This window comes from Henckelia pumila, chromosome 1, assembly GCF_033568475.1.
Source record: "Henckelia pumila isolate YLH828 chromosome 1, ASM3356847v2, whole genome shotgun sequence".
NCBI classification, from domain to species: Eukaryota; Viridiplantae; Streptophyta; class Magnoliopsida; order Lamiales; family Gesneriaceae; genus Henckelia; species Henckelia pumila.
The window spans coordinates 111,711,675-111,738,627 of record NC_133120.1 but is presented as its reverse complement, the minus strand read 5'-3'; the positions used below and the strand labels follow the sequence as shown (position 1 = coordinate 111,738,627).

Below are 26,953 nucleotides of genomic sequence, written 5' to 3'. Positions count from 1 at the left end.
GTGTTGATGTTTGGCTAGACGGAATTGTCCATTTACCAGGATCCGTTTTCTGTGATTTCTTGTTTGGTAAGCTTGTTAGTCATGAGATTATAAATGTTCAAATGCGGATGATGGAAAAATTCAGTGTGGATAATGGAAATGAAATATTTTGCATGGACACTTTGGTGCAGGTTAGTAAAATTTTAATATTTTACGTTTGATATACTATACACTTGAGTTAGTTTTTCATTTTTCTTGTTCTTTCATTTGCAGGCAGAATTGTTTGAGCACCTCAAAAAATTTGGGAAAAAAATAAAGGTTCAAAATAATGATTACGACTCCTTTTTTTTGCGACTCTCTTCTGCCTCAAAGTTATTTTTGCAGAAAATGAATGGTGATTTGTTTAAGAGATGCAAATACCTCATTTTTCCAATCAATAGCATAGCGCATTGGTTTCTGCTAGTGTTTCACGCAAAAGAAGGGGTGTTCAAAATGTGGAATTCACTTCCCGATTCGTTCAGGCTAGGGGCATGTAGAACATTGGTGATTTTTCGTTTTGTCATGTTATGTGAATTGTATAAATGTGTATTGATAATATTTATCTTTGAAGGCACGTTTTTTGGTTGGTTGGGTTCGTCATCATTCAAATTTCATCATATCCGACTCCGCTGTGTTGAGGGAACGTATGCGTCATCAAGGTGAAACACATGACTGTGGTGTTTATGCATGCATGTGGGTAGAGTGTCTAGCCCGTGACTCAGATGAAATGTGGACATATCAAAATACTGTGAAGATGGACACCTATCGTGCAAGACTGGCTGCAAGTATTTTATGTCACGAAAGGGGAATGCTGAAAAACAACTTTGATTAACTTGTATAGTCTTTGTATGCTTTTATGGTTTATGGAGATACAGTATGTAAGTATGTTTAAAAATTGTGCCCCACTTTGTCTATGGTGTAGGAGGAATACATTGATAATTCACCATTTGTGGATGTCCACTAACAACCAATGTATACTATTGTGGTATATTTTTCGAATTCCATACTTGAAAGTTGCTTGATGTGATTTATTCTAGTCTAAGACACCAATTTGTGGACTTCCACTTGGTATAATTTCACTTTTCTATAATAACACGAGACTCTGAGATCGAGCACAACTAGTAAACAATAATGGGATAATCATAACTTAATCGAGAACAATTCGTTCTGATTGTAGGACATACATTGTGTGACATGAGGATCTCACTCTCCTATTGAAAGTGTATTTGGATCAAAATGTCAGTTATGTAGAACAATTACATATAAATTGAGAATAATCCTCCCGAAATATGGCACAATATGATTTGTCCTTGTGAACATGCTCCAATAATTACATATAAATTGATTGTGGTGTTTTTTCATGCATGTGGGTAGAGTGTCTAGCCCGTGACTCGGCTGAGATGTGGGAATATCAGAATACAGTGAAGATGGACACATATCGTGCTCGACTGGCTGCAAGTATTTTATCACACTACCCTAGTGAAAGTATCTTAGGATCAAAATGTCAGTTATGTAGAACAATCCAATATGAATTTGGAACCATCACCCAAGTGTTCCACTCCAATATGGTACAATACGGTGCATGACACAAGTGAAGAGGAGTGCTCAATCCTTAGAGATTGGTGGAACCATCACCCAAGTGTTCCAATTGTAGGACAAACACTTGTTTAATATGATTTTTTCTCGTCTTTAAGGACAATCATTTACTCTAATTCCACTCATATTTAAAAATAAGTCAGTGAGAGATCGAACACAACTAGTACGCATGGATGGGATAAATATTATTTAATCAAGAACAATTCGTTCTGATTGTAGGACATACATTGTGGGCCATGAGGATTACACTTTCCTACTGAAAGTGTCTTTGGATCAAAATGTCATGTATTAGGAACAATCTTTGAATTATGAAGAATAATCTTTTCCATATGAGGAACAATAAGGCATGTCCATGTTAACATGCACCAAAATCATATAATACACTGCATGACACAAGTGGAGAGGTGTGTTCAATCCTTAGAGATTCGTGGAACCATCACCCAAGTATTTGTCTAGTAATGTATTGTGTTCTACATTGTCTAAGGTGTAGGAGAGAGACATTGATCATGACCCAATGAGAGCACCATTTGTGGATGTTCATTGCTACCCAATGTATATAATATGGCTATATTGTCCAAAATCCAAACTCATTACTTGTTTAATATGATGTTTTCTCGTCTTTAAGGACTATCATTTACTCTAATTCTACTTATCTTTAAAAACAAGTCAGTGAGAGATCGAGCACAACTAGTACGCATGGATGGGATAAATATTATTTAATCGAGAACAATTCGTTCTGATTGTAGGACATACATTGTGGGCCATGAGGATTACACTTTCCTAGTGAAAGTGTCTTTGGATCAAAATGTCAGTTATGTAGAACAATTACATATAAATTGAGAATAATCCTCCCGAAATACGGCACAATATGATTTGTCCTTGTGAACATGCTCCAAGATTGTACAATACGCTGCATGACACAAGTGAAGAGGATATTTCAATCTATAGAGATTGGTGGAACCATCACCCAAGTGTTTGTCTTGTAATGGCTTGTGCCCCACTTTGTCTATGGTGTAGGAGGAATACATTGATAATTCACCATTTGTGGATGTCCACTAACAACCAATGTATACTATTTTGGTATATTTTTTGAATTCCAAACTTGAGAGTTGTTTGATGTGATTGTTTCTCGTCTAATACACCAATTTGTGGACTTCCACTTGGTATAATTTCACTCATCTATAATAACACGAGACTCTGATATCGAGCACAACTAGTAAACAATAATGAGATAATCGTCACTTAATAGAGAATAATTCGTTCTGATTGTAGGACAACCATTGTGTGACATGAGGATCTCACTCTCCTATTGGAAGTGTTTTTGGATCAAAATGTCAGTTATGTAGAACAATTACATATAAATTGAGAATAATCCTCCCGAAATATAGCACAATATGATTTGTCCTTGTGAACATGCTCCAAGATGGTATAATACGCTGCATGACACAAGTGAAGAGGATATTTCAATCTATAGAGATTGATGAAACCATCACCCAAGTGTTTGTCTTGTAATGGCTTGTGCCCCACTTTGTCTATGGTGTAGGAGGAATACATTGATAATTCACCATTTGTGGATGTCCACTAACGGTTATTGTAACTATTATGGTATATTTTTCGAATTCCAAACTTGAGAGTTGTTTGATGTGATTGTTTCTCGTCTAATACACCAATTTGTGGACTTCCACTTGGTATAATTTCACTCATCTATAATAACACGATACTCTGAGATCGAGCACAACTAGTAAACAATAATGGGATAATCATAACTTAATCGAGAACAATTCGTTCTGATTGTAGGGCAACCATTGTGTGACATGAGGATCACACTCCCCTATTGGAAGTGTCTTTGGATCAAAATGTCTATTATGTAGAACAATTACATATAAATTGAGAATAATCCTCCCGAAATATGGCACAATATGATTTGTCCTTGTGAACATGCTCCAAGATGGTACATTACGCTGCATGACACACATTGTGGGCCACGAGCAACACACTACTTTAGTGGACATTGACCAATCAAATACTTTGACCACCACCTACCCCCTCATTATTAAGCTTTGTCGGTACACTTCGTCTCTTCCATTAGCTTCTTGGTTTCAGTTTGGTTAGGGTTTTGCTTTTCGAAATAAAATTTCAATTCTCAAGATCTAGCACAATGGAAATGAAGATTGCACCACAATGTATATGTGGTTTTGGAGAAATGATATTACGAAGAGCCGGACCACGTTCGACCCACCCTGGGGAGTTGTATTACCTCTGTCCTCGTGAGCTGCAACATCAAAATCGCTTTTTCTGGTACGATGATTATCACGGTGAATCTCTTCAGAAATCGTCAAAGTGGAAACCAAACACAAGTAAGCAAAGTAAAGAGAGCTGCGTGTATTCAATGCCTCAACATTCTGCCTCCTCCTCCGTCCATGATTCAACGGAACAGTTGAATTACAAGCTTAACGAGCATTCGTCCTCTGAGGTGCTACACAACCAGTCTACTAGTGCATCAGTACACGACCATATTATAGGAATATGTTGTTGCTTTGGTTGCACATGTTTCTTTCTTGTGCTAATATTACTTGTAGCGCTGTGTATTGTAATAATCCGACATTAAGTTCCAATTTTATGCAGCTTTATTCCATATTAAATACAAGTTGTACGAAATACATATCACTTAGCACTTGCCATTTCAAAATGTAAAGCAACGACTTATTTGATTAGTTAACTAAGAAGGAATCGTCCACTGAAAAGTAATGACAAATATCATTTCTCAAATTCAAACATTACATATTTGTTTACCACAAACAGAGAGTTGGTTTCAGAAGAACTTAAGACAACACAATACACTTAACTACACTATGACCCCAGCTCAAGTTAAAATGTGACAGCAGATGGTTTCACAAAAGCCTCAAACCAAGCGCAATCTAACAATGCTTCCACTCGAACGTGTGTGCCTTTTCGAGGGCAATTTCATGCTCGAACCAGCTTCCAGTAATCGCTTGCCCCTGCATATTTTTTGAACAGTCAAGATTAAGTTTTGAATAAATTCTGTTAAAAAGTTATGCTAATAACCAATAATTGAAACATCATATTTGTAAACGATTACATCTACTCTATAGGTTCCTTGCAACTGCGTCTATTGTGTCCTCTAGCATGACAACGACCACATGTTGAGACACGTGTATTAACTTGCGATGGTATTCTCTTCGTCCTTCTGCGACCGGGCTGACTACGCACAGAAGGAGCTTGGATTATATCGGATTCAGCAACACATGACTCACTGATGTCAAAGGTTGGGATAGGATTAATATGTCCTTTGTACGCAGCGCGATACGATTCGATTTTGAAATACTTGTCACAAAAATCATACATAGACAGAGATTTTGTCTCAATGGCAGAAATGGCGTGCTTGCACGGAATCTTATTGATCTGCCAAACTCTGCATGAACAAGTAACTAAATCCACGGCAAATGACTTTTCACCATCAACAACCTCAAACTTCCAATCACATGACCGCTGAACTCTTAATGTTCGGGATTCCATATATGCGCTTACAACAGACTTTTCTTTTCTTGAACTTAATTCCTTGGTCATGAACAGAGTTGATTCATGTCGTCGGTGCATCATTTTCATTATCTGCACACGTATGTGATCAACCATAGCAACAATAGGCAGATGACAAGCTGGCCTAACCCAACTATTCCAACACTCGGCTATATTGTTATTTATAACACTCCATCTATTGCCAACAAACAATGCATTGGCCCAACTCTATGGATCAGAATTTACAATAAACCCTCTGGCAAGTGGCATTGACTCTAATATATTGTTTATATGTTGCTCGTACTCTTGAAAAGACGGAGCATACGCAACTTTTTTGAATACCGAAGACCAATGTTTTTTGTTATGTCTGGGATAACTTCTCAACACCTAAAAAGATTAATAAAAATTTAGATCCAACTTAAAATTATCAGATAATATGAGAAATTTAAAGTAAAATTGCTCAAGGATTCGTAATTTGGAATTTTCCTGCTTAACGAAATTATCCACTAAATGTCTCAAACAATAAGCATGGTGACTCCCAACAAATACTTGATTCACTGCCTTGATGATACTGGGATGTCTGTCCGAGAAAAATGTGAACTCGTCGAATGGAATGCATTGATAGTAAAGGAGCACACGACTCAAATGATAACAAAACCAATCCCAGTTCGCATCATTCTCCGCATCTACTATGGCATAAGCAATTGTGAAAAGATCATCGTTCGCATCTTTCGACACAACAACTAAGATGCATCCTTTATACTTATTCTTTATATGAGTACCATCCAAAAATATCAATGGCCTACAACCACTAACAAAATCGACGACACATGCATGAAAACAAATGAACAACCGTCTAAATTTTTTAGTCAAAGGTTCAATCTCACACTCTACAACACTACCAGGATTAGTATTTTTAACAGCATCACAATACCATCATAATCTATCATAGCATCCTTCATCTGTGCCATGAATATCATGCATCGCCAACTCTTTACCCTTCCACACTTTGCAGTATTCTAACTCTACCCCAAAATCTCTTTGCAAGTCCATCTGCATTGTACACGGACGATAAGAGGGCTCCCCTCTCAATTTTTCTTTCACAACATTCGCTATCCAATAGGCATCGGCTCTAGGATGCCCTATGCTACGTAGATTATTCTCACAACAATTATGTTGCAGTTTACATTTTCTGATGGCAAATAGATTGTCTCTTTTATGTTTCGAAGCATAAATTCTCCAACCGCAGCTCTTTTCACTACAAATCACAATTACCTTCTCGCTGTCATTTTTTACATACATAAATGAACGTCTTGTGGCAACAGAAAAGTTTTTCAAATAATTCTTAAATTCACCAGCACCCTTGAATGTTTGTCCTACACCATGAATACAATTAATCCAGGCATCTATAGTATTGGTGCAAGGGGGCTGTTCAACCTCGTTGTCACTCTTCGACTGCGTGTCTTCCTCATAAACCCTTACAGTTTAATTTACATTTAATAAGATAAAAAATAACAATAACCACAAAAACAAATTGATAATGACTAAAAATAAATCTTGGTTTCAAGCAACTAATTGATAATTTATACAAAGCAATCTACAATATTTTACCTTTAATTTTTTATATTAAACATGTTACTAAACATATCGAAATAGGAGAATGAAAATATAAGTTTAATAATAAGTAAATGAATTTTACCTCCCATCATTCAAGTTGTTGAACTGTTCATTTCTTTTCTCTGCCCTCAATTCAATCGTCGTAAGCTTTACACACATATGAAGATGAATCATATTAAGGACATCATCATCATCATTCAAAGACACAAGCATCTTATGCAGTGGAGCTACGTATTGAAGCATAGTGGATTCCGGAGATATTTCTGCATATTTTTTGCTCAGACTAGAAAAAACATCCGTCAAGCTACAACCACTGAAAATTGATATGACAAACAGCTGCTTCTTGAATTTACAGCAACCCAAAAATGAAAGATTGCAAGGACCACTTCCAGATTTCATCCTCAAACTACAAAAGGGGCATGCTCTTCAATACAGTAAATCGAAGCGATAATATATTTTTTTCGTCATATATTACACACAAACAGTACAAAATAACAAATTCAGAATACTAGATTTTAATTCAAATAATTTAAATCACAATATAAATGTAATAGTACTGAACTAAAACCCCAAAATTAAGAATTAAAACATTATAATCGAGAATAATACGAAATATATGCTTATATATCACAAATGCTCATGAAATGAACTGCATTCCCAGCAACAGACATAAAAATTGATATTGGTAAGCTAGTCTGTAAAACTTCATTCTCAAACTACAAAAGGGGAATGCTCTTCAATACAATAAATCGAAGTAATAATATATTCTTTCATCATATATTACACATAAACAGTACAAAATTTCAAATTCAGAATACTAGATTTTAAGTCTACTAAATTAAATCACAGTATAAATGTAATAGTATAGAACTAAAACCCCAAAATTAAGAATTAAAACATTATAATCGAGAAAAATACGAAATATAAGCTAATCTATCACAAAAACTCGTGAAATGAACTGCATTCCCAGCAACAAACGTGAAAATTGATATTAGTAAGCTAATCTGTAAAACAAACGCGATGCCCGGAAATTCAACACCACCTCTATAATCATAAAAAATCTCAAACAATTTCATCAATTCAACATTTTAAATTTGTAAGTCATACATCAAGCCGTGACAATAATTTATTCACTCCAAATTTATAAGATTTCTAATCTAAAAACTAACCTGCAAATATGTGAAAATTTCCGTTTCAGCACAAAGATGGGAAATTTTCTCAACCCACGTCAATGTAAATCTTCAATATTACCCGAGTAAACACAGATTTGCGACTTTGGTTGATGGATTAAACGTTTAAGATTGAGAGAAGAAAAGATTCGGGAGAGGAGAATCAAGAAGAAGAAACAGAGGGAAAATAACGATTACAGTGGAACAATCCTGTTTTTTTTTTTTTCATAAATCATTTTAGGGGCATTTTTGTAAACTTACCCAAATAGGGAGTTCAAACAAAGAGAAGGCTTTTGTCAGGGATTGAGAACAAATAATGTCTGAAACGGGAACTGAAGATGAATTCGAGTTTGCTACGAGGGATTTATCACAAATTCTCCCAAAAAACAATTGTGTTATCTTTATTTTTAATTTGTTATATGAGATCATCTTACTGACCAAATGTGTTATCATTCTATTTCTCGAGTCAAACAATGCAAAAAATACTTATTTTTCAAGATATCGAACTGAACTGCAACCCTTCTTGAATTGGAATACTATTACAATCGCTCCTTACCAGAGTCGAGATATAACTCATGGTTGAATGATAATTTTTGAATAATTTGGTCGGTGTATAATATTTTTAATTAATTAAATTTCTAAAATTAAAAAAGCAGCCGCCAAAATTAAAAATAAAAAAAATATTAATTTGGAAATTTGAACACGTCGCGATGGGTGTTTCGCCACCAGACTTTGTTTGGTTACTCACGTAATTAATTAATCGATGGCTAAGTGATGAGTATCATTATAGCAGGCAAATTTGATCTTAAATTGAGTCAAATAAGGCCACTCGAAATTAAATACACACGTTTACTCAAAAAAAAATTAAATAAATACATATGTGGCAGAGTCATCAAGCGATTTACTCAAATTATTAATTATGTTATATTATATGCATCTAATAATATATATATATATATATATATATATATATATATATATATATATATATATATATAACATCAAGGTCAAAGTTATCCAAATATTTAGATATTCAATAGTCAATACTAATCAAAATTATGAGTAAAAAAAATATCAATCAAAATTAACATCTCACAAGTAATCAAATCCATAACCGAGTACCTTTTCAGAAATAATTGATCACGTACAATCATCAAAATTAGAATCACGATCGATCGAAACCAAAAACCTTATCTGATAGATACTATTGTAATTTGTATTCGTACGTATAAATTAAATCAATGTATGTCTATTGTGAGAGAAATCAATCGATGTGTACATGTAATCAAAATTAATATTTTAACATAAAAAATAATATTTTTTTTATAAATTGATTCATCTCGTTGAGTTTTTGTGATGATTTTGTTTTATATTAAACACAAAACGATGTCTTATAACTCTTTATTATGGTTTAATTAATTGAGATGTTAAATACAAAATTTATTTTTCCTCTAATTTCCCCTTATATATATATATATTATATATATAATTCAAAAGCATGAATTTAAAATCTATGGTCATGCCACCCGGTACCTTGTCATAACTCATACGTAAAAAAAATTGCAAGATTCATGTTATCAATTCGATTCATGGCACGCATGTACGGAATTTTTATATGAAAACACTAATATTTGACGTATAATTTCATTTAATTTTATCATTAAATTAAGTTACGTGTACTAATTATTACTATAAAATTATGAGTTGGATGGAAGTATTTGGGAAGGGGGCCCGTGTTGATGGAATCAATATTAACAAGGCATTAATATAATGAAACAACTAAAAAAATAAAATAGGATAATTATTCTTCAATTTGGTGTCGTGTTGTAAACCAGTTGCTATTGGGGACCCATAATCACAATAATATTAGCAATAATACAGCTACAAACATATATTCGTGGGGGCGTGCATTTATACTTTCGTTTTGCGCTCCACTTAGATGTCCTTATCACTCTTAAATATTAATTGTCCACATATATATTGAATTTGTGTGGTTAAAAATATGATCTTAATATTGGATTATAAGTTATTAATTATATTTTCAGTAGTTCTCCAATCCGTCACGTCATATTAATCATCTTAATTGGTTTATGTGACATGCGCGCTCAAGAAAATGTTGATAAAGAAAATCGAACTCCTAATCATTGATTAAATGTTCACGACGTATTTCACCATCTCCTGACAAATTTTAAGAAATGGTTATATATATGATTCTATTTTTCTTGCATACTTGCACATTAATTATGTACATCCATTGAGTCTGAGTGGCTTAAAATACTTGTAGTACGGTACTGAAATTGTGATAGTTTGCATGTGAATGAATATAATTAAATTATTGGCTTAAAATAACTCGTGTTGCTCATGAAAATTATGATATAGTTTGCACGCGAATGAAAATACAGTATAATTTAGAATCTCAAAAAAAAAAATCTGTATAATTTATATAAAAATGGCTAGCTAACAAACATGCTGCACGTTTTTTGGACGAACAATTAAAGTCCAAAACATGATCAAACAAGTGAATGATGATGGAAAATTTCTTGATAAACCCTCCGATGTTCAAATCAAATAAATAAAATGTACGTAAAATAGCGAGCATACTGACATATTTTAAAAAATAAAAAATATATTACATATTTCTTTCCAAAAAAAAATTTAAAAGTAAGTTCCAATATTCTATTTCTGTAAATATATAAGTTTTTGCGTGTACCACTTTGCTTGTGCTTCGACACATAAGTTTGGCAATCTATCAACGTATCATCCTTCTGATAAGTTATCTCCGATTGATTGGCTCTTTATATTTTGCCCAAAAGATTTAAAGTCTTTTTTTTTTAATTTGCATCACATCCTAAAAATGTTCTCGTAATATATACTTCATTCATACATAAATACAAAAAATGTATGTTTCATGTAAATTTAGTCTCTATTTTTGTTTTCACAAAAGTAACAAAACATTTAATGATCTTAAAATTCTCTTTATACATCTTCCTATTTAATTAAAAACATGTTATCTTTAATAACTAAACTCTTAATCAATTTAATGAAAACCAAAATGAATTTACAGTTGATATTAATGTCTATTTTTTTATTTTACCCAAAAAATTGATTTTTATCTGTAATTTCTCATTTTTATTAGTGATTTGAAACTTATTTTTCTATTTTTCTAAAATATTGTTTCTTCATGAATCTTAGATACTATCTTTATCTAAAATTTTAAATTCAATCTTATCTTTATATGTATTTTTATATTCTATATGACAAAAACTCCTATGAGACGGTCTCAATGGTCATTTTTTAGACGGATATCTTATATGAGTTATCAATTAAAAAATATTGCATTTTATGCCAAAAGTATAACTTATTATTATAAATATGAGTACAGTTGAGTCGTCTCACGGATGAGACCGTCTCAAAGGAGTGTTACTCATTTTATATTAGACGGTCTATTAATCGTAATTTGCAGGTTATAACGTTAGTTCGAGGGTTTACCCAGTGCGTACTGAAAGGTAGCGATTGCGGGTTCTACGTCATAAAAAAACACGAAAATATCATTCATTGATAACAAAAAATTATCATTGTTAGATATATATTTCAGCATAAAAACTCCTACTAGATGTTCTCGCGAATAAATTTTGTAAGAAGGATATCCTAATTGGGTCACTCACTAATTAAAGTATTATTCTTTATCTCAAATATATTATTTTTTGTTGTAAATGTAGAAAAAAAAATAACATGTCTCATAGATAAAAATGGTCATCACAAAAAATTTCTCATATTTCAATTCCACAATCACACCACATACACAAAAAGTCACTGCTACATATACATACATATATATATATATATATTTATAACCAATAAACATATCAATATATCATGACATAAAAGATTTTTGGGCATGTGGTGAGCTGGAATTGAAATTAATACTTATCAAGAGTGATAGATAATGTGGTGTGCAAATGACTGGTGTCCATGCATGCAACATACCCATGTGCCATAATACAAAGGCGTTGATTCTTTGAATATCACATGTATATATTTCTAATTATTTTATTTTATTTTCTCGCCTTTTACATGGAAATTTTTCATATCAAACAAATGCATCCCATCTAAGATTCAGCAGGTGGAGCATCATTTATTCAATACACGAATATTTAGGCTTGCTTACGTCTTAGGATTATAGTAAGATGATTAAATAATTAAACAAATTAAATTATTAGATCCCATCGTCATAAATTAAATATTCGCTAATCCCAGCATTGATTAGCTCGGTTGGCCGCCATTTGATTTCACGCTCGTCTGCAATCTAATGACATGATTCGATTAACTAATTAATCAAGTTCGAGTAATTAATTAACGTCCTCACATGTTCTTCCGGTAAACTCCATGTTATATTTGGAGAAATTTTCTAGATTTATCATCTTAAATTGGATAAAATTCAACCTACTTTAAAAATATTATTTTAATTGTCGATCAGATCACTCAATAATTTATGAAATCAACTATGTAACATTAATTATATCTATATATTAAAATATAAACTATTAGATTCACGACTTTACACTGTCCCGAGGGGATAGAACATTGAATCGTGAACCCACAACAATCCAATGATTTTCTCCTAGCGCAATTGGTGTGCGTAAATTAATTATGAACATTTATTGAGTTTTCATGTTATCCAGCTAAGCTCGACCCACTTGCAAATTGGCCATTTATATAAAATATATGTATAATATTTAAAATCTAATTTTCAACAAAGCTCTCTCGCATTTTTAAATATATATTCATGTTTGTATCTAAAGTTTAACACGATAAATGTTTTTTTTTTTTTTTAAACGATAAATTATTACATCCTGATGCAACATTCGCAACAAGTAAAAGTACAACAGCTACGTTGCATTTCACTTGGTGAATGTGACTTTTCATATAAAAAATTATAACAAGCATTGCTCAAGAAATGGAGTTACAAAATACCGACTCTTAATTTGCTTGATTTCATATGACCAAACCTTATATTATTGTCTACATAAAATGATAAATCAACCATTTATCTCCCCTTATATATTAATTTTGTGTTTCACATTATAATATAATGTTTAATTCAATTTTTTTTTTACAAAATATACTTTATAAAATAGCAACACAAAACTCCAATAAAACGTTCTCAGTAGTCGATTTTGTGAGACATCTCTTATTTTACCCAAAACTCATGAAAAAGTAGTGTAATTCAAAACTGGACCGGATCAGCCGGTTCGAACGGGAACCGGTCACTGGTCCGAAACTCTAAAAAACCGTTTTAACGGTTGAACCGCGCTCAGAACCGGTCAAGAATCGGTCGAACCGGTTCAACCGGTATTTCGAATTTTTTTATTTTTTTATTTGAAAAATTAGTTTTTTTTAAAAAAAAATTTAAAACCTTAACTTAATATTTTATTATATATATACATGATTATTTAAAATTTGTACATCGAAAAAAAAATTATTTTAGTATTATTAGATTTTTTAATTAATTTATTTATTTTTAAATATATATAACTATAATTAATATTTTGAATATATTTATATCGTTATTTATTTTTTAAACTAGGATAAATATTTTTTTTTATTTATATACATCTTTTAAGTTTTTAAAATTTAAAATATATTATTAATTATATTATATTATATTATATAAACGGTTTCCGATCCTACTGGTTAAACCATTTTTTCAAGGTAGATCGGTTCGATCACCGGTCCTGTTATGAAAACATTGTGAAAATGTATTGCTTTTTTAAAAGTATTACATTTCATTTTAAATATAAACAATATCGATCCGTCTCACGGATATAAATACATGAGACCGTCCGAGACTTACTCAAATAGCAAATAAAATATGCTTGAGTAAGTATCCAGTGAGACGGTCTTATGGATCTATATCGTTGATACGATCCAAATTTATAACAAAAAACTAATACTTAATTTTGAAATAAAAATATAATATTTTTTCATGAATCAAGTTCAATAGGATATTTGTTACAAAATTGATATGTGAAACCATTTTATAAGAGTTTTTTATGAACATGATTGGTATGACACACACAAGATAATAATCGCCTTTTCTTTATTATTTTTTGGGTAAATTTTCTTTATTCAATATATTTTATGTTATTTTATAAAGAAAAGAAGTCTCTGCTCTGTATGATGAGTAATAAATAGCATGAATATTATTCAAAAGAAAAAAAAAAGCAAGTGATCGTGGGCCCACAGTATTTTCCACGTATGGGCCAACTCAGACACCAATACAACGTCGTTTTGTACACCCAAGTAGCCGCTTGTCCCATTATCTCCTCTCCTATAATTTGCAACCATCTCCTCAAACGGGCTCTCATCAAAGCCAACTGCATCATTAAATTTTTATTTACCCTACAACAATTTCCCCGCGGTCTCTCCTCTTTCCTCTTTCGTTTTCATTTCCATGTCCTCTCCCAATCCTTCTTTTTAACCACATGTGTTTGCGCTCCCTTTTGCTTCGTTCCAAGGAATATTGCCCCTTCAAAGATCTTATTTTAGATTCTGTTTTTTCACCCTGCCTCACAAATTAGCTGAATATATAGGGACCCTTTTCGAATCCAAGTGGGAGTGTGTAGAAAAGTGAGGATCTTGTTTCTTGAGAGGTGGGATATCGGGAAATTTTCTTTTTAATGGCGGGGAATCAAGGCAAATGGAAGGCGTTCATGCCCTTTTTAACTGTCGTCTGGAGCTTTCTGTTGGCGTCGATCTTTGTTTCTGCTGAGAGAAGCTTAAAGCGAGAATCTTTGCCGTATAATGGAACTGGGATGTCGGTTCGTGATCCGGATTCAGGCCTTTTGACTGCCGTTGTGAATTTCCTCTGGCAATCGGACGCATCAGGTTACCAGCATGTTTGGCCGGTGAGTCAAGATCATATATTCCAGTTTTAGTGTTGATTGTTTATTTTCATTTTTCTTGATTTGAAATTCTGTTTTTATCCGAACTTTTATGTATGCTGACTTTGAAGATTTAATTTTTTAGAAGTATTTATGGATATTGCTGACAGGAGTTAATTTCTGTAAAGGCATCGATTTTAAATGTCTTTAAGTTATTATCTAATTGTAATTGGATCGCCAACATTAAAGTTTTTTACGTCAGTCTGTTGGGATAAGCTTTGTTAACATGTAAAGTAATGCGTATCCATCATGAATTTATTGTCATTGCATGAAGGTATGGGAACTGTTCATTGAAATTTGGTAACCTCGGAGGAGGAACTAGAAGGGTAGTGAGGCTACCGCCTACCGAATTACTTTTTATTTGTGATTCTTAATATATTAGTTTTGCGCCTCAAAATATATGAAACTGGCTACCTCCACCTATCTCTTCCCCTCCCTTGTTTCTATCATTGTGTGACATCTATAATTCACGCAGTAGACCCCGTTGATGTTTACAGATGTACATAATTGGAATTGTACTTGCTTTGTGAAAATCCATGAACCGAACCATCTTATGATGTTTTTGAATTAATTATCTTTTGCATTGCCTTTGATCTGTTGCCTGGGTTTGTGATCCACAGGATTTGGAATTCAATTGGCAAATTGTTGTTGGTTCCATTATTGGATTCTTTGGAGCAGCTTTCGGGAGCGTTGGTGGTGTTGGTGGTGGGGGCATATATGTTCCCATGCTTAGTCTGATTATTGGATTTGATCCAAAATCATCAACTGCTATTTCAAAATGTGAGTCAGAAACATATTTGATTGCCATGCAATCTTTGGGCATATTCTGGATTTTTTTATGCAATAATGTTGAAACCTTTTGATTTTACGTACATATCATTTTATTGAATTGATCTAAATATGATAAGCAAAATATTAGGTCTCTGAGCTATCCGGTAAGGATGTATACATGAAGATGTTTCAAAATAAGCTGTTCAAATTCCAAGATTGGTGGCGATTATCTCGGGGTCTTATTGAGTTTGTGAGTGCGTTTAGCAAGTAATTTGTTACACATGTGAAAATGATAAATGTGTTCTCTTGTACAACAGGTATGATCATGGGTGCTGCCGCATCAACTGTTTACTACAATCTTAAACTCAGGCATCCTACCATTGACATGCCCATCATTGATTATGACTTAGCTGTTCTCATCCAACCAATGCTCATGCTGGGAATAAGTATTGGAGTTACTTTCAATGTGCTATTTGCGGATTGGATGGTCACCGTTCTTCTAATCATTCTCTTCATAAGTAATACTTTGATGTATTAAAATTTTACATGTTAGAAATTTACAATCCTTTTTCTATCTCCTTACTTTATATGCCAATTTCAGCCACATCAACCCGGGCCTTTATGAAAGGCGTTGAAACATGGAAGAAAGAAACTATCCTGAAGAAGGTGACTAAACATGATTTACTATGTCCATAATTTATTATTTTCCGGTGTTCAAAAATTATGTGCGTGATTTACTAGTATGAAAGTTCAAATTACTAATAGACCTTTGTTTCTTGTTGCAGGAGGATGCAAAGCGATTAGAATCAAATGGTGGGTTGATTGATTCCATATCCTATTCCTTTTTGCCCTCCTCAGTTCACTTACTTATTAAAGCATGTATGCTTCTGCATTGTTAGGCAGTGGTAAAGATGAAGCAGAGTATAAGCTTCTTCCTGGTGGCCCCGTTACGGATAAGGGTGCCACAAATTCAGGAGAAATTGAGGTGAGATGTTTCACCAAGTATCAAATAATCGAGAAAACCAAAGTTTCCTAGTTACATATATCTGGATGTTTCAGGTTGGCATTCTTGAGAATGTTTGCTGGAAGGAGTTTGGGCTTCTTGCCTTTGTTTGGTTTGCATTTCTTGCACTTCAGTTGACTAAGGTTTGGAATATTTTTACCATTTTACTACCATATTGGTTTTCTTTTCTTTTTTTTTTTTTGGCAATTATTATAGTTTCTTTAAACTTGTGCAACCAAGTAAACTTACCGGTCTTGAATTGCTGCTACAGAATTATACATCTACTTGTTCGGCAGCATACTGGGTGGTGAACTTGATGCAGGTTTGTTAGTGTGATTTTCAAATTAATAGGCAATGTAAAGAAATTTCTGTATTTTGTTCCGCATAATCATCGGCCTGAGATTCCTATGCAGATCCCTGTGTCGTTTGGTGTATCTGGTTATGAAGCTCTTTGCCTGTATAAGGGATGGCGCAAAATTGAATCCAAGGGAGATACGGGTACCAATTTTACAGTGCTCCAACTGATTACTTATGGCTTCTTCGGTGTCCTGGCTGGTGTTGTAGGTGGGCTACTAGGTCTTGGAGGTGGATTTATCATGGGTCCACTATTTCTGGAGTTGGGTATTGCTCCACAGGTGAGCTCCAATTCTTGATAGCTTCTTGTATTCAACCTGTATACTTATTTTCCTCTTGAACCACCGTGTATTCTTGGAGAAGAATCTGCAATGTTTTTGCACGGCAAACGTGACTGATGATTTGCAAAGCATTAAAGCCTAGAGGAAGTCACCGAACTTTTGAATTTCAGGATTCATGTGATGAAGTAAAAAAGTTTAATCCTATCTGAATAATAGTTTGATGATAAATCAAGCTGTTAAGCCATAGCTTAAAATGTAAACCATTTATACCTGGTAAGTGGTAACAGATAGCTATTTCGATTTTCAAATGATGTATATCCCAATGTTTTGTTTTATCATTTATTTCTTCTAGAAGTAGAGAAAAACAACTCATAGCAATTGCTTCTTGCTAATTCTTGGCAAATTATGAGCCATAGCTCTAATGTATGATGGCATTCCCATTTAGGTTTCAAGTGCCACAGCTACTTTTGCCATGATGTTCTCCTCATCAATGTCAGTGGTTGAGTATTATCTCTTAAATCGTTTTCCGGTTCCTTATGGTAAGTGAATATCGACACTAAATGCATTGTTCTCATGTTGCTGGTAAAATAATCTTGGAACGTTTTGTTTTATATGTTTTGCTGTTCTCCATGGCAGCTCTGTACTTTGTTGCGGTTGCAACAGTTGCTGCATTTATCGGGCAACATGTCGTTAGAAGAATCATCATTATTTTGGGAAGGGCATCCATTATCATCTTCATTCTAGCTTTCACAATCTTTGTGAGCGCTGTCTCTCTAGGTGAGTACATTTTGCATCTAAAATATATTACTGCCTCTTGTAGCATATATTATCAGTCTCAAAGGTCATTTACTTTTAGGCACCATTTGGTTAGGTGTAGTACTTCTGTAAACGAACTGACCTTTAATGGCCTTATACAAATATCCAACTATGGTAAGATTTTCGCCATGCCAGATATTTTCTTGACTCATGAGCTTCCTCTCCTGTTTAAAACAGGTGGAGTTGGCATTTCGAACATGATTGGAAAGATTCAGCGCCACGAATACATGGGCTTTGAGAACCTCTGCAAGTACGACGTGTGAGATCAAAGATCTTAGCTGCGAATTCTTACACCTTGCATCGCAAGAAGGGCCTTGAATCTTGTTCAAGTACTCTTGTGTGAAACAGGCGACAGGCGGAATTCCATATTATTTATTTTTCCAGATTCTATGTAACATTCAAATTGTCTTAAGGACGATTTTTGTACCTCGTGTAAGTCTTACCTATTTGATCTTGTGGAGCATGTGCTCCTAAGAACAACTCTTGTTAGCTGTAAATTAAATTCATCAGTGTCTCAAGATAAGTTTCACTTTTCGAGCGATATGTTGAGATATTTCATATGGTGTGTCGAACCAAACTCCATGATTTCAGGTGCGCGCCTAGGCACGAAGCATGCCGGTCAAATTCATATACGGCTAGTTGCGTTCCATCAGCTTGTTTTTGCTGCCACCTAAAAAATATTTAAGGTCAATGTTGGAGGCTCTTCAAAATTGCAAGTTAAAACTTACAAGGGCTATGATCAAGGGTTGGTGTTAAATTTATTACATAGATGTATGCATTTTCAAACCAACTTCTTCTTTTATTTTCTTTTTTTAAAAATAAATTTTCAAAGAATCTTTTATTTATTATATATATTAGTGTATCGTGAAGTATTTTTAAATTTTTTTTAAATAAAATTCATAATATTTTAAATTGAAATGGTTGGAGAGAAAAATAAAATATAAAGAAAATATTATTATAATATTGTAAAACCATGTGTGTAGTTTGATAAAATCGATAGTGTTTTAGACAAATAAAAAATTGCGTTATGATTTCACATAATGAGTATAGAGTGTCCTTGCATCATATATGATTTCATCGCCATCATCTCTCTCTCCATACAATTTTTTAGCATTGAAATAAGAAAATAAATAAATATTGATCCCTAGTCTTTTTGATATATATACATTTTTTTTCAACACGATACCTAGTCGTTTTTATTTTTTATTTTTTTGAACATAAAATAATATTCATTTAAGCAGTCAACAAATCAATGCTTGCAACATTTTTCAAAAACACTGGGATAATTTCTGAGTACACAAAGTTGGTTCCCCTGGTGATGCTTATGAGCTAAATGTGGTGTGAAATTTTCCAGGAATTAAAGCAGCGTCCTTCTGCGAAGAGAACAATTCCTGATGAGTCTCGGACTACTATCCCAACACCAAAATAATCCTTATCATTTTCTTGTCCAAGAAAAGTGTTTTTTTTAATCATAAAAAAAACAATAATTTCTCTTTGTAATTGAACTCAATGAATAGACTACATGATGCATTATTGAATCAGAAGGACCACCTTACGCATTAGGTCCCTGCACAATTATCCTCAAAGTGGATGATGAAGAACCAGCTAAAATAATTGAACAGGGACAAGATTTTGATTTGAAACTCGAAAGGGCAAATTTTAATTATTCTTTTCCCGTAATTTTCAGGGAAAATAATTTTTTCTGATGAAATAACTTGTCTCATTTTGAGTTACGATTCAAGGCTCCAAGTATTAAAGATTTGGTTTTTATGCATTAACTTTGATACACATGCATATATATATATATATTTGTTTTTAGTCCTAGTTTGTTGGTGTTTTGTTATCGCATAAAAATTTTGATGTAGTGTCGGAAAATACGGTCTTTACTCTTTACAATGAAAATTGCTGAATTGACTTCAAGAAAAATAATGTGTCCAACGTCTTATTAATAATTTGATCAAGATAGACGGAAATGAAAAAAATCACTGTAAAAATATTAAAGTTTGCGGAGTTAATAATTGACAAAATCAAAGAATAGATCTCTTTTTAGACAATCTTACGGATCTATATCTGTGAGACGGATCGACTCGATTCATGTATACAGTGAAAATTAATATTTTTTTGCATAAAATATAAATTTTAATAGGTCGGTCCGGTCGAAGATTTGTCGCAAAACATTGACCCATACGACATTCTTAATTAGGGGTTTGAGTAGGTCTTTCGTGAGACGATATCACGGATCTATATTTGTGTAACGGGTTGACCCGATCCAACTCAACTTGACCCATATTTACAACGAAGAGTAATACTTTTGACGTAAAAAATAATAATTTTCTATGAGTTGTCAAATAGAAAATTTGTATCACAAAATTGACTCGTGAAGCCGTCTCATAAGAGTTTTTATATAAAAGTTTTTGTGAAACCGAAAATAACACAATTATTTTTTTTTTGGGGGAGGGACGGGGGGGGGGGGGGGGGGGGAGGCCAAGTGTTTTCTCTAGTTTTTAGGATAACATATATAATACATTATCGACCTTGAATTGAATTTTTCTAAGTCAAAATAAGTTAATTTAAAATTTTGTGAAGAAAAAAACTGAGAAGTGCTTCCTTGAAACTATCTCAAACACTATTTAAATTTCATATTAAAATTTTGTGAAGAAAAAGCTGAGAAGTGCTTTCTTAAAACTCTCTCAAACACTACCTAAATTTCATATACTTCCTAACCATACTAAGTTATGTGCGAAAATTAATTGTCATAACCTTTTTGGTTAATTTAACAAGAAATCATTAAATATCCTTGAAAGCTTTGATCTATAAGATTTTTACTTATTTTATGTATCACCTTGAGTGTTTATCTCCCAATGATTTCGTGAAATTTAACAAGAAGTCGTTATATATCCATAAATACGTCTAGAAAGGCTCCAACAGAGTTCCTGCAAGCTTGTTCTAGGACATTTTTCCAACAATGGCAATGTGCTTTTGTGTTTTTATCTGTGTATCTGATTTAAATCCGATAACCAATATAGTTATATACTAACGTTTCGAACATGCGTTGCATGCTTGTACAATCATGATTTTGTTTAATAAATTTCATAATTAAATTATAAAACAAGAAGATTTGTAAAAACAAAAAAAAAAGTAAATCAAAGTTTGTAAAACAAAACAAAAAAAAAAAACTAAGGACATTAAATGATTGATATATTAAAAAAAACTTCACTAAAATTCACTACTGCAAAGTGATGAACTAATGGTACATACACGAATACGAATATATAACCCGAGCATTCCTAATTTCTGCATCACCCTTTAGATGATTAAGATAGTGTTTGCAACCATAAGTGATTGTGGAGATTTTCTTCACAAATTTGTTAAGAGAATCTTCATAATCACTTATTTTTAGAGCTTGCAAACTACCTAAATATAGAGACTGACTATTAAATTCGTAATATATTCAATGCATAATTTGATATTGGATATTTCGGTTTGAAATTGCTTTAAGGATTGGGATCGGAAGATTATTTTCCCGCTTATTGAATGATTTTCTTCACTCACTCACCCATGTCATATGAAAATGAAGAACAAATTGAAAAAAAAAAAAACAGTAAACCCAGTTTTAAGATTGGCGAAGAAATTCGTTGCTGCTGCTATTAATTATTTAGCTTTAGCATTATTCCACAGTATGACATCTATTTTTTTTAGCCATACAAAGTTACAAACACTGTATTATTATTTTTTGTAGGACATCTATTTATTTCTGTTATTAAACAATCAATATTTTCAGTATTATGAAATTAACGACATCTTGGTTGGCGGACACTACAATGCGAACCAACATGTTGGTTTTTTATGAAAGTTTTCTACATAATACATTTTCTTTAAAAAAAAGAGGCCGAAAAAAAAAAAAGCCCTCGAGTGCCCGCAACAAAATGTTTTTCTATCATCTTGACTTTTTTTAGTTTGTTTGTTTGTTTTTTTTTTAAATACCAAATTTTGCCCCAAGTACATTTTGTTTTTCTCTCTGCAAATCCATTTTTAGGAAATGAAAAGTCTCATTAAAGAATAAGAGAGCGACCAAAAGAATATTATTTTTTGTACATCGGGTCAATTATGGCATGAATTCAAAACGTCCCCTTCAATATTAATTAGGCTTAAAAAAAAAAATCGGACATCCCATTCCTAGAGCTAGTTCACTTCTTGGTCAATAATGGCAGCAGCTAGCTAGCTCACCATGTGTGGATAAGTCATCTTCTTTGTTCCCCTCTCAATCTTCCACCCGATTATATAATCCAACTTAAACACGAAACAGCTAGAAAATTAATATCGAAAATAACCGGATAATTTCTATGTCGACTTTGATCAGCAACTGGAAGAACTCTCGCAGCAAGAGCACCGCAGTGCACAGATTGGGCCGGAATCCCTCGAAAATAGAAGAGTATCGTGTTGAGCAGTTGAATATAAATAACAGTGCTAACAAATGGCTGGTGTTTTGGCGAAGCTGGATGGGAGGGAAGAAGAAGAAGAAGAAGAACTCGGACGACCCTTTGTTTTATGTGCAGAAACGATATGATCCAGAGAGTTACTTGCTCAATTTTGATGAAGGGCTGGGGAGGATTGAGCAGGATAATTTCTTCAGATCTTTTTCTGTTAGATATGCTGATTCTTCCAGATTATTTCATGTAGGGAAATGATGAAGAGCATGGCGAGATATTCGACTTGTTAGCACGTGCACGCGCACACATATATATGTATATGTATGTCAGTATGTATGTACATCTTCCTGGTTGAAAATTAGAAGTGCAAATACATGTTAGTTTTATTCATCTGACTTTTTTTTGTTCTCTTTATTTAAGTATTTGAATTTGATTTTCTTTTTGTTTTCACTTGCCATAGAGGTCCGTGATAGTAGTTAACTCGAATTAGAAATCTCATTGCAAATTTGAGACATTCCAATATAATTTGATTTTTTTTTCCCCAATGTTTAGAGATTTTATGTCACCGAGTTTTTGTATAGGTTCTTTAATTTGGTTTAGTTTATGTTATATTGAAATCAATAATATGATAGACTTATCTCTACATGAGATAATTCAATCCTACATACTGGAAGTATCCCAATTTAATACCCTCTCTGCAGTGTCGAGTACCCTCTATGTGATTGTATGTGTACAAATATGTGCGAGCCACACGTTAAAAATGCAATGCTTTTAAATTTAATCGCATTTTGAAATCAATGCACCAAAACGAGGATTTAGGAAAAGATGAGTAGCCTCAAAAAGCAATTGAGATGATTGAGTGTACGAAACTGAGGTCGAATTAACCAAGGTTTCAAGTTCGAATCCCACAAAGTCTAAGTATGTTTGAGCATTTCGATAATCTTCTACAGATTTAGTGCATGTTTTGCAGCAACTATACATATTCGACTGTTACCAAGACAACGAATGACAGAGGTTGCAAGTTCATCATAAATATATATATATTCTTATATATAAAAAAATCTTTCTCTTAGACACCATCTTTTTATTTGTCGAAATTGTCCTTATGTGATATAAATATTACACTTTTCTTTTATTTGTTTTTTTTTTTTTGAAAATTTGATATTTCATATTTTTATAGAAAGATAAGATAAATTGATAAATAAATGTTAAATTTATTTTTATATTATTTTATAAATGAAAAAGTTAAATTTAAATATTATCAAAAAATAATATTTATACATAACATACAATATTAAATATATTATATGATTTTATACACACGCAACGCGTGTGTACGATTATGCTAGTATAAATAAATGATGAGTGTAATGGTTTTTTTAAAAAATAGTGAATGTTATTAAATGATAATGATAATTGAGTAAGTCTCTTGTGAGACGTTCTTACGGATATTTATCCGTTAGATGAGTCAATCTTGTCTATATTTATAATAAAAACTAATATTTTTTTATGAGCGATCGAAATAAGATATTCGTTTAAAAAAAATGACCTATGAGACCGTCTCATGTAAATTTTGGTGATGATACTCACTTAATATGAAGGAAATTAAATAACAATGAAGTATGTAAATTGAAATGAAGTTAAATAAGAATATATTTGTGATACGATTATTTACTTTGGTTTTTTGGATAACACGAGGTTTTTAATAAAATCGTAACATTTCCCGGTATGTTGGTTTTGGTTTTTTAAGCAATCAAATTTCAATTTCAGTTTATTATTATTATTTTTGGTTATTTTACTAAGTTATTTTTTTATTATAGTATTTTTTGGCAATGACATTGATATGACACCAACCAAATGTTCAATAAAAGATTCCATGTAACTTGTAACCAAATGTTTATAAATATATTTTAAAAATAGATATAATTTAAGATAACATAATTTCAATATTTTAAAGAAGATACAGTTTAAAATAACACAATTAAAAAAATGCATAGTAAATGACATGAAAATGTTTATGTTAATGTAAATATTTAACCTCACTACTGCTCAAATCGATGACTGACGCAATTAAAGGTGAGTAAAATATCTATTTAACCAAAATAATTGATCGAATTAAATTAGAGAATTATAGTTCGTATTTTTTTTAAAAAAAAATCGACTGCTAATCAATGAAAATTTTGGGCACATATGTTCTGGTCAACAATTTTTTTTAAAAAAAATAATCTCTTATGCAATTCCATCGACCCATTCCGATTCCTAAAACCCTAACCCCCAAATTTAAATTCGCATATTGAATCAGCCCCTGATCCGTTTTCAATTACTGAGAGGAAAAATAATGGCGTTTAGATCACGGGAAATGATGAAGAAAATTGTGAAGAAAATTGGCGGCGAGAATAATTTAGCTCCGGGAGTGAAAGAGCAATTGAAAAAATCTGTTCCGGGTAGCAAAGTCGTAATGGGCCGGGCTCACAGAGGGCTTTACGCCGGTCGCCATATCCAGTTCGGAAACCGTATCAGTGAAGAAGGCGGCAACAAGTAAGTTTTCATGTTTCTTGGTTTATGTGTGAGTGGTGGCGTTTATTATTTTGTTATGTATTTTGAAATGCGATGAGAGGCAGCTGGTGGAATTTGAGAGTGGAGGCGGTTTAGTGTTACTAATGCTATACTGGCTGAAATTGCATCGAACGGTGATTTGACTATGTGTCGTCCCAAAAAAAAAAGTGTTGAAGCTGGCAGTAGCTTCGTGCCTTGCGCAACATAAATGTCAGAGTTTGTCTTACTTGGAAGAATGAACCTATCATAGCTTCAAGTAGTAGTAAAAACCATTGAAACGGGCATATTCGTGGTTCCTTGTGCTGTATGTCTGACTGTCTGTATCTTTGGGTTGGACTTTTCTATCCTTGAGGTGAGCTGAAATATTGACGGCGCAGCTATAAGTTATTGATATGTGTTTGAATTAAATTTATTGTTTTGTTAGTTGGAAAATACTTCTGGTTTTTTTTTACAGCACTCTGGATTATCTTGTTGAATTTCCCTTATCATACTTCTCCATTTGGTGATGTTGCCAGGAGTAGGAGGACATGGAAGCCCAATGTGCAAGAGAAGCGGCTCTTCAGCTACATTCTTGACCGTCATGTTCGCGTTAAGGTAACCACTCATGCATTGCGCTGCATAGACAAGGCTGGTGGGATTGATGAGTACTTGTTGAAGACACCGTACCACAAGATGGACACGGAAATGGGCCTTTACTGGAAAACTAAGATTCAGAAGATGTATGAAGATCTCGGGGAGATGGAGCTAGTTTTCTTTTCTCAAGAGGACGAGGCCAACATCGAACAACAATTCAAGGAACTGAAATTAGAGGAGCGCGCATCACGTAGAGAAGCTAGGAGAAAAATGTATGGTTGGGCTGCAAAAGAAGAACAAACAAAGGACGAAGCAGATGTTAGTCATACTAGTGAAGAGGCTTCCAAAGGCAATGAAGGAAGCCTTCATACTGACTTTCATGAACGGATGATAGCCAATGCTTAAATGTGCAATTTGGTAACTTAAAAAAAAATATTTCTCGTAATTTTGTTTTTGGATAAACTATTTTATTTTCTTGGTATCTTGGATACATCTCGCCTCATGGTAGATGCCTCTGTCTTAGAAAAGATATCTGCATAAACCACTCTCATATGAAGAGAAAAAAAATCCCACAAAAAAAAAAAATAGAATAAAAAACTAACAAATGCGAGAGAAGATTCATCCATTATTTATGTTTCTTAAAACGTAAATTAATAAATGGGAAACCATTGGCACCGAGCACTCTACTACGCTGTATCTGCTACTATAAACACTTTATAAACCTCGTTCAAGACAATCTAATGATACATCGTATGATTCGTGATATATTTCAAGTGATGAATGCGTTTTAAGAAATGATGTGTGCCAAAAAAAAAAAAACGAAGAACAAAGATAATTTGTGAAAAAGAAAATGAAAAAAAATGATAATAATATAAGAAACTATTTAGTTCGTAGATAAAATGGTTGATAGATAAGACGAGATATGATATGTAATATAAGGTATTAAGGATACTCACATATTTGATAACATAATATTGAATGACACTAATTTTTTTTTAGAAGGGTGGATTATCTTTTAAAAAAAAAGGGTTGATTAATTTTGTGAATTACGTTGTAATGACAAAAAAATTTGAATAAAATTAATTTAATTGAACTATATTGTTAAATAAATTTAGGCTCCGTTTGGTATCAAAAGCCAGATCAGAGTGTTTGTGGTTTAGTCTATGCTAGCACATGGGGCATTGTCCATGTGCTGCATCCAAGGGCGCACATGAACATCTCAAATGCAAAAAAATATGGGTCGTTGGATCTTCATTCGGGTAGTGCCTGAATGAGATAGCATAGACTA

General features: G+C 32.9%; 3 protein-coding genes across 3 annotated transcripts; 2 read left to right on the top strand and 1 right to left on the bottom strand.

Moving 5' to 3' along the window:
• Positions 1 to 4,532: 4,532 nt before the first annotated feature.
• LOC140872644 (uncharacterized) lies at positions 4,533 to 6,981 on the bottom strand. Its single transcript, XM_073275535.1, has 5 exons — positions 6,851 to 6,981; positions 6,143 to 6,628; positions 5,701 to 5,962; positions 4,846 to 5,244; positions 4,533 to 4,613 (listed from the first exon to the last, which is right to left on the bottom strand). The coding sequence occupies exons 1-5, from the start codon at positions 6,979 to 6,981 to the stop codon at positions 4,533 to 4,535; spliced, it is 1,359 nt and encodes a 452-aa protein (XP_073131636.1).
• Positions 6,982 to 14,298: 7,317 nt separating this feature from the next.
• LOC140874467 (sulfite exporter TauE/SafE family protein 3-like) lies at positions 14,299 to 18,649 on the top strand. The gene is made up of 12 exons (XM_073277760.1): positions 14,299 to 14,845; positions 15,502 to 15,661; positions 15,970 to 16,170; positions 16,254 to 16,318; positions 16,438 to 16,465; positions 16,552 to 16,637; positions 16,712 to 16,798; positions 16,927 to 16,977; positions 17,069 to 17,290; positions 17,736 to 17,829; positions 17,927 to 18,067; positions 18,284 to 18,649. The coding sequence occupies exons 1-12, from the start codon at positions 14,618 to 14,620 to the stop codon at positions 18,367 to 18,369; spliced, it is 1,449 nt and encodes a 482-aa protein (XP_073133861.1). The 5' UTR covers positions 14,299 to 14,617; the 3' UTR covers positions 18,370 to 18,649.
• A 6,133-nt stretch (positions 18,650 to 24,782) lies between these two features.
• LOC140876259 (uncharacterized) lies at positions 24,783 to 26,093 on the top strand. The gene is made up of 2 exons (XM_073280177.1): positions 24,783 to 25,074; positions 25,608 to 26,093. Exons 1-2 carry the CDS (start codon positions 24,875 to 24,877, stop codon positions 26,068 to 26,070), a joined length of 663 nt encoding a protein of 220 aa, XP_073136278.1. The 5' UTR covers positions 24,783 to 24,874; the 3' UTR covers positions 26,071 to 26,093.
• Positions 26,094 to 26,953: the final 860 nt, after the last annotated feature.